Source organism: Pseudonaja textilis, chromosome 3, assembly GCF_049901715.1.
Source record: "Pseudonaja textilis isolate UNSWEBS1 chromosome 3, rPseTex1.2, whole genome shotgun sequence".
Classification (NCBI taxonomy): Eukaryota; Metazoa; Chordata; class Lepidosauria; order Squamata; family Elapidae; genus Pseudonaja; species Pseudonaja textilis.
This window is the reverse complement of record NC_141992.1, coordinates 69,020,649-69,030,143: the sequence shown is the minus strand read 5'-3', so window position 1 is coordinate 69,030,143 and position 9,495 is coordinate 69,020,649. Positions and strand designations below refer to the sequence as shown.

The 9,495-nt window shown below is 34.7% G+C and overlaps 1 protein-coding gene across 1 annotated transcript in view; it reads right to left on the bottom strand.

The window, feature by feature from the left end:
* Positions 1 to 6,987: 6,987 nt before the first annotated feature.
* Positions 6,988 to 9,495, bottom strand: part of MSH4 (mutS homolog 4) — a 53,882-nt gene continuing 51,374 nt past the window's right edge. The window contains exon 20 of the mRNA XM_026700080.2: positions 6,988 to 7,585. Coding sequence (XP_026555865.1) covers positions 7,397 to 7,585 — 189 coding nt within the window. The 3' untranslated portion in view covers positions 6,988 to 7,396. The remainder of the gene's footprint in view (positions 7,586 to 9,495) is intronic.

Sequence of the window (9,495 nt, the reverse complement as noted above, 5' to 3'; positions counted from 1 at the left end):
TCAATTCTATCATTAACATACATTAAAATCTTAACATCTTTAACATTTCTTTTCAATTGAATATCATACTTCCTTGGGAACACTTATAAACTTTCCATAGTTAATTCTTTTTTCCCCCATATTTCTCACTTATATTTTTATAAATCATTACTAATAATTAAAATGTTCCCTTTTAATTATCTCAATCATTTTAAAAACTTTTAACAACCACCCAGTTAATTTTAGTCATCTAGATGCAAAAACCAAAAATCACCAAGTAATCCAAATAATCCAAGGCTGTTTCTACTTGCTTCTTTTTTCCACTTTCTCTTCCTGGGGTTCTATTATTTTGTTACCAAGTTTCCATTAAAATGTATCTTTGAGGAATCTTGTTAAAATTTCACTGTAAGTTCCTTTTAATTACAGTTCCATTCCTTAATTCCAGGCAGTCTCCTCCATTTTTCCAGATCCTGCCCTTCTATTTTTTTTTCTCCTTTCCAGCTTTTAAAAACTTTTAAATGTCCAAAAATCTTTATTATCCCTTTGACTTTTATTTTCAGCTTAGATGCCTATTAATGTCAAAGTGGATTTTTTTTTTCAGTTTCTTGCTTAAGTCTCTTAGCTGTCAGTATAAGGAAGGGAAGAAAAAAAAACCTAATCCTTTCCCTTCTCTTTCTCCTTCGCAGCTTCAAAATCTTCTTTGGGAACAATGTTGTTAAGTTTAAATTCCAGGGTACCTTATTTGTTGATTTTGCTGTTTGACCTGGTCAACCTAAACTTTCTCTTCTTATCTTCGTCCTGCACATTCTTTTCCGGTCGAGTTCTTCTTTGTGGTGGCCATTTCTGACCACTGCTACAACTGCCTTCGGGAAAGGGAGTAATGGCCAGCTCGGGAGGAGAGATGCGGCTCTCCTCAACCCTGCAGGCAGTCTCCCCCCTCTTCACCACCTCTACGGGCTGGCTTAGCCCCGAAACCAGCCAGCTCAGGGCGCTCCAGCAGCGAGCATGGATCGAAGCCTTGGAGAGACAAGGTTTCGGTCTGTCGCCAAAGAAGCTCAAACCCAGCTCTGCCTATTCTTCTCCTACTAATTGGTTGCATACGCACTTCTATAGATTTAATCCACACATTTGCCTCTCTTATCACACACCCACTATTTTTATTTACATTAAAAAAAAACCTTGGAATTCTCACCCTGAACAATTATTAGATACATAATTTGCGGAAAAGACAATTTTCTCTGTTTTTAGGAAGCTTATTTCCTGTACTTCTGCTCACATATGGGAAATTATTTACTTGTTTTTGAAAATATGAAGTGGAAAGTTAAGTGAAATGTGTTAATTTCTTGTTGTTGTTGTACTGTGAAATTTCAGTATAAAGAAACAAAAATTGAAGGTTTGTGCACAAATGTATGCAACTCCTGCATAAGTGCTCTCAAATAATTGGAACATTTCATGGGAATAATTGGAGGATTGTATAGGAGTATCACAACTGACATTCAAACTTCTTTCCCTCTCTTAAAAAATTATGGTAGCAAAACAGAATGGAATATCCACAGGTTTGGATATTTACACGCCACTTCCATTATAGCTTATTCACACTTGAAGAAAGATAGATGAAAGGTAGAAAAACATAAATTGACAAAAGGATATTATCTGGATGCTCAATAGGGCTAATGAATTGGGCATTCTGACCATTAGAAAAACCTTCTGAGTCATTATTGTCATATAATATTTGGAACAGGGCTTTGCTGAAAGTTAGCTAATTAGGATTATTTAGGATTAATTAAGATGCAGTAAAAAATGATAGACTATTTCTTGGAAATGTAAATCACAGAAATATTGCCGAAAGATACTGAATGCGCTTGCTAGTTCCAGATAATTTTTCAATGTGGCATCCAGCAAGTGTGGCTTGGACAAGTCCCTGCAGTTTCTTTCACAGAGTTTCCATAAATTTCCATTCTTTTGAGAATGAAAAGAAATATGGCTGATAGCAATATAGGCTTTCCTAAATTTAAGAAGGTTTTGTTTAGGAAAAACAAAATTACTCAAACAAGATATTCTGTAACAATTTTTTTTACATTGTTTATAAATCTTGAGTGTAATTAGTAAAGGTTTCAAGCAATGTGTTTTATTCAAGGAATCCATTTTTGAGATTTATATCTGAATAAAAGAGATCAGAGAACATAAGACAGAAGGAAATCTGAGATAAGTATGAACTATATAGGATCTCTGTTTTTAAAATCAATTTGTATTATTCTAGTATCACTAGCATGGAATTTGGGAGTGACTGCTATATTTTCTCTGTAGCAGGCTATTTGTCCCATGCTTAGCCTTTGCAGCCTTTTGTTAAATATTAAACCATGATTATATTTTTAATCTTTTTCTTGAATGTTTTTGACCAGTGGTTACTTTTTTGGCAAGCCCTAGAAGATATTTGAAGGACAAAAAGTTCCATTCTCATTTCTTCTACCATTATTGCTAGTTGAATATGTTAGAGAAAAGATACCAAGACAGACCATTTTTCATAGTTTGGTGACCTTGCAATTTTTATGACTTCATTGGAACAAGGTATACTGAATAGATTTGCTGTCAAAAGTAATATATTCCTTCCTAACAAAATATAGTATCAAACTAGTTTGCCCCTTGGATAATTGTATCCTTGTAACTAAAAAGAACATGGATGGTATTTGTCGAAACTATTCTCTTTTGAAGCTGTAAATATCTTCTAGGAACAACAAGGCAACTTTGCATGTGTTGAAGAAGTCATTTCATAAAACTTTCCATTTTATCAACTACACTTATGTATAAATGTCATTCACAGAGAAACATGGATCTACTTGGAGAACTAGAGAAACATATGGATTTACTCGGTTATCTCCCTTTTTACAACCCAGTAATTCCTTAATTAGGGGTACAGTTGGGGGGACTGAATGGAGCTGAGCATTAACTGGCTAGATGTCCTTCCAGACACCCACACAGAGTTCACAGTAGAATTTGTTTTTCTTTGCACCCTAGGAGAGAAACATTTGGTGCAACCTAGGATGGAACTCTCAACCTTCTGAATGGCAGGTGAGCATCTTTACCATTAGGCCACCACACTGCTTAGTGTACCCTGTTGCACTTTTGCAAAAAAAATTAAATATGGAAGTCAACTGATTTTTACATAGGTAAAGGTCAACTTTCCTTAAGAACAAGGAAATAAGATGAAACATCATCACAGTCCAATCAATTGAAATGAATGTTTATATGTATGATATATGATGATGTAAAACTATTCAATATCACTGACAATACTACCATCCTTCAAAGTGACCTTGATTATGTGTTTGAATGGTCAAACAAATGGCAACTCCAAATCTCGACCAACAAATGCTCTGTTCTACACATTGGTAAAAAAAATCAGTACACCAAATACAAGCTAGTGGATATGACCTTCACTCTGTCAAGGACCTTGGAGTACTCATATCTAATGACCTAAGCACCAGAGCTCACTATAACAGCATTTCCAAAAAGGCATTAAGAGTTGTAAATCTAACCTTACAAAGCTTCTTCTCTGGTAATATTGAATTGCTAACTAGGGCATACAAAACCTTTGCTAGACCAATACTCGAATACAGCTCATCTGTCTGGAATCCGCACTGTAAATATCAGACATTAATACAATTGACCGAGTCCAGAAGTATTTCAGAAGTATTTCATGAGAAGAGTACTACACACCTCTGTTTGCAACAGAATACCCTATATCACCAGACTTGAAATTTTGGACTTGGACAACCTAGAACTACACCGCTTAAGGTTGGACCTAAGCGTAGTAGACAAAATTATCTGCTACAATGTCCTACCAGTCAACTTCAGCTTCAACTGCAACAATCTAAAAGCACACAACAAACTCAATGTAAACCACTCCAAACTTGATTGCAGAAAGTACGACTTCAGCAACAGAGTGGTAAATGTCTGGAATGCACTACCTGACTCTGTTGTTACATCCTCTAACCCCCCACTCCTTTAACCTTAAACTTTCTACTATTGACCCCATTCCTAAGAGGTCTGTAAGGGGCGTGCATAAGTGCACCATCGTGCCTACCATCCCTGGCCTACTGTCCCCATTTATTCGAACCTATTTCCTATATTCATACTCAGGTTTATTCTTATACCTATTATCTTGTAAGCAATTGACAAATCAAATAAATAAATAAAAATAAAATAAATAAAATGATATAAAAGTTTCTGTACGCTGATCGATCAATCCATCAAATCTTTATTACCGGCACAGACCAATATAAAAATGGTAAAATACAAGCAATTAGTAATTCTAAAAGCTAAAAAAATACACAAATTAAAGAAAAGTTTTAAATACACACACATACACACACAACCTAAAAACTATTTAAAAAGGTAAAAACATTGAGTAAATAGAACCCCTCCCATACAAGTTAATATATGGGTAACTAAATCTATCATAAGACAAAACATCTTAACTAAAAAATTAATACTCACTACCACTGGTTTGAAGTACAGGTCATGTATCCAAGTCCTTCCAGCTTGAGAATTGTGTTTGCCATTCAAGACTGTATTTAGTCTACCTGTGAATTAACATCTGGACCACAGACATTTAAGTAATATCTACTGGTAGTCAAGCTTGATTCTGGCACCTTCAATGATACATTTATGTTGTCCCTCCACCCCAATTTCCCAATCTAGCCTATTGTGTTGGAATTCTATGAAAATCTCCCATCCAATCCAAGAACTAACCAGCAAGCCTGCTTAGTTTCCAAACAAGGGCAACCACGCACTTGCCACTTTCTGAGAACTCAATGGATTAAACAATAAATGTAACCTAGATTTGTATTCTAGCTTTATCTTATGTTCTCGGTTTATAATAGTCCACCAAATGCCTAAGAGGAATCTGTAGATGATCCGATTGGAATCTTTTTTTGATGCCAAATACAGCAAATACAGCTTAGACAAAAATGGGTTTGTTTGTAATAATTAGAAACCATCTTGTCAAGGTTTCAGATGTTAAGAAAATACATTGTGAAGAGGACGGCTCCGATTATCTTGTGCAACAAGGTCCCTGAATATGGACTCAAACAAAGCACATGATACCCACGCTTTTCTAAAGTAACAGAGATCTCTTTCTGGTTTAGGCTAGGTGACAGTTCAGTTTACCTGCTGCTTGAATTTTGAAGGCAGGTATTGTATATGCAACACATGAATTGATCTCATATTTAAAATTATATTCTGATCATGACAATGTAAAATTTAATTCTTTTCTTAAACATTACATACTTGATCTCATTCTTAGTTGCTTCTGATTGCTGGACTGTTCCAATCTAAGCTATAAATTAAAGTATATTTTCTTGATTTGTATTAAAAAGTTATTCTAACAGTGACATCTGGCTCACTCACAAAACAGATGACATGTTGCCCTGCATGTCCTCTTGGCACTGTATTCCCTTAATCTTTCATGTTTCCTGCTTTATGGCAGTTTTCCAACTTCTATGCGTTATCAAATAAAAAGGGTTTCAATCTTGAAGTATTACAGTATAAGTCTTCCTGTATACAGACAATTAGTAAAGTTTGCCACCAGCAGCAAACATATTCTACAATCGTAAAGCTTTGTTGTAAAAAAAAAGAGCTGAATTTTAGCACTTCTAATTTTTCTTGTACTACTGGTGTGTGCTTCATATTCACACTAGCTTGATACCCTTGCTTCGCTACGAAACTAATATGATCAGGCTGTTTTTCAGGAGGAAAATAAGGGGAAAAAAAAAATTCTGCCTCTGCCTATCAGCATCCATCGGTATTCATCTGGCTAGCGTCCTGTCAATGTGTGAGAGAGGTGAGGGCTGTTTGGAAACTGAAACAGTATTTGCTCTATGAGCAAGAAAGAGACAGCAAGGAGCCTGGGCGTGGCTTAGCTGAACTGTTCTGTACTAAAGCTGCTTGGTGCTGTGAAACTAAAACTAAAACTCCTCTCCTCTGCCTGGGCGTGCCTTAGCTCAACTGTTCTGTTCTGTGTTCTCCCCGGCTTGTGTTTTGCATTTGGAACATATTTCTTTTCAGGTGGGGAGAGGGAGTAGAACTCCTTAGCATCAGAGCGTGTTAATAATAATATACGAAATACTAATGCTCTGATGGTCATTTTGAAAAATCCTTTCTTAGTGAGCACCTAGAAGCCAAGAGGAACATACGTGCCAAATTTCAAGTTTGTAGGCTTTATGGTTCTGGAGATTTTGTGATGATGCGTGAGTGGTATTTCGCTTTTATATATATATATAATTATTTGCCATAATTGTATTTCAAAGAAATACTGCTATTATGATACTTCAATATGAAAAGAACTTATTTTAATTCTGCCAAAAGGTCTAAGCATAACAAAATGTATTATTGCTTTCTGTATAATCTGCTTCCTAGGAGATCACCTTCTCTATATATCCACAAAATACATTTTTATAATAAAATATGCAGAAAATATGTAGATATTGCTTTTATATTTCAAACAGCTGCTTAATAGTCTCCTGATAGTTATAGGAAATATCTGTGGTCCCAGTATGTTAAGGGTCCCATTTCTTGTCTGTATTAAACATTAATAGTTTTATTTAGTAAGCATATGTATTGTTGAGATGGGTAGGTACAGAAATCCATCAATCAAATCTTGGGTCCTTGGTATTCTGAGCTTAGTGGTTTTCTTGCAGATATTTCATTACCAAACTAGGTAACATCATCAACCCTAACCTACAAATATTATCTTCTATTGAAACAAACAAATGGCTCTACAAAATTTGGAGCAAAGATGTAGAAAATTTGATTTATACAGCTTACTGAGGTCACTTTAATCAAACTTTAATAAATATATAATATGAACATTATACAAATGTTCAGATTTGTTTACATTTTTCTTTTCTTTTAACGTAAACTGTAATCATTATTAATACAAGAAAATTTAAAAAATCATTAAAAACAACAGAAATATTAAGTGAACACATCTACATAACTTAAAATGAACAGATATCGCTAAGTCTCAAATAAAGTGATTAGCAAATTGTTGTTTTGTTCTCTTTCTCTCTCAGCCTACATTTGGACAAAGAACAGTTCTTTTGTTTGTCTAATACTGCATTTTTATAAGTCATATTAATGGATCAATACATGCTTTTTAAAAATGTGATGAGATCTTTTGTAAATAAAAGCTTTTGTGGGGTTATTTAAAGTGATAATTTCATTATATGTTCTTGTTAATATTTCCCATTTAATTAAGAATGCATTTACTGTATAATTAAAATATAACAATTATATATTAGGAAAAAAATACCCCATATAGTGACTTATAAAAAGTAATGGTTATGTAAATATAATTTTAATTCTAACTGTATTTGCATTAGTTAATTCTGCAGAATAGAGTGTACATGATTTACCGTCATCTAACATCTGCAGCTACTTGTTCAGAGGCAATGCAATCAGTTTCGTACTTTTTCTTCAAACCTTTCAAGTATATTCGCAAGCTGTCTGGATCCAGTTGAGAGTTGCGAGCAGTCTGAATCAATCTATTTGCTAAGTGATACATAGCCTTCTCCTTTAATATTTCAGGATCTGTTCTTTGCTGTTGCTGTTTATTTAAAAGGACACGCGCATATTAAAAACTGAATGCTTAGGATATTCACAACATCAGTTATCAGTTAGTTATAGTTGATTAACGTATTCTCACATTAATCAATTAAATCACTGTAGAAGATGAGAAAGCAAAGCTACAGACCTATTTTTGCCGTCAAACCTTAGGGTAAGAGTTTGTAGGAACAAGATGATTAAAAGGAAATAGCCGGAATGAAAACTTTCTAGCTCATTGTTCCTGTTTCTAGCCAAATCATATACCTGTTTTTTAATAGAACTCAGCAAACCTGTAAGACGTTAGTTGATTGGAGCACTCTTATCCTCTTTTCTGAATATAGGTAGTCCTTGACTTATGACCACAATGAAGCAAGACAGCTGTTAAGTAGTTTCGCTCCATTGCATGACTTTTCTTGCCACAGTTGTTCAATAAATTGCTGCAATATTGTGGCTTTCCCATTGACTATGCTTATCAGAAGGTTGCAAAAAGGTGATCACATGACCCCAGGACGATGCAACCATCACGAACCAGTTGCCAAGCACCTGAATTTTGATGACGTGGTTGTGGGAGTGCTGCAACTGCCATAAGTATGAAAAATGTTCATAAGTCTCTTTTTGTGTATGTGTGTGCCACTGTAACTTTGAATGATCACTAAACAAAATGGTTGTAAGCCAAGGATTATCTGTATGGTGTATTAATGGCAGCACTCCAGTCCTAAGGAATGTGATGAATGTCGTCTATGTAGAAAAAAGAAGGTGCCAGTATTAGCCTTCAAAACTCTAGTTAAATAGAATTGCCAGCAGGAATGGTAATGGATAATTGGGAGATTGGCTTACTTAGGTATCCATTTTCTATTATTCCTTACAGGGATCTCCAGCTCAGTTGGGAAACTTTCATGGGAGAACCATTTCCAGAGAATAACTACTAGAATATGGGAGGGGGAAGGGAAAGCAACCTTTCTTTCTCTCCTGCAAATACAGATGCTGCAACAGTGCCGGAAATGATGAATTGGGAATCCTCCAATTTTTGTTATTTAATATAGCTTGGTCTATAAGTATGCTATAATGTCCACCTTTTTTAACTGAGCTGTTTTCAGCAAAAAATAAACACATTCTTTCAAAATAACGAGGGGTGATTACTTGATATAATTACCAAAATTTTGCCATGCCTACAGTAAGAGACCCTTGTATTCTCACAGAAAAGTTTAAAAGTTTCTTTCAAGTCATTAGGTGGGTTGCAGGTGGTTGGTTAATAAAGAAGCTTGAACTATTAGACTGCTCGGTCTGATAGGGATAGTTTGTCAAGAAAAAGAAGAAAAAACCAGCATGTTATCAAAATATCTTTTCTGCTAGAAGATTGTGCAGGAAGATTTTTGACATTATGCGATATAGTCTTCCGCCTGGTAACTTCCTGAGTAAACAGATAAATGTGGATTTGAAGCTCTATGCTGCCATATTTTATGACAAAGATTTTCATGAGATACAGGGGCAGTATTTAATCCATCATAAATGGTAGTACTGATCGTAGGCTAATCATCTGAGCTTTAATCCAGACAGGAAATGGTAATGATGAAGGATTAATCTATGATTAAAGAATATTTAGATTTATCTGCTTGTTAATGGATGTTGCCAGCCTGGGCAGATATCTAAATGGAAGATTGCAAGACTATGCTTGACAACATTTTTATAAATGATCTAAAAGAGGGACTGTTTGTCAGAACTTCAGATAAAATAAAGGTAGAAAGGGTATTTAAAATGACTTTGGGATCCCAGAGCGTTGATCTAAAATCAACAAAATAAAAATAAAAACAAAAGAGAAATAAAATTCAAGGCTTGAATATAAGCTATTGCATTTCATTATGTAAAAAAAAAATGTGAAAGTTTTGATGAATTGGAAGCAGTACATGAGAA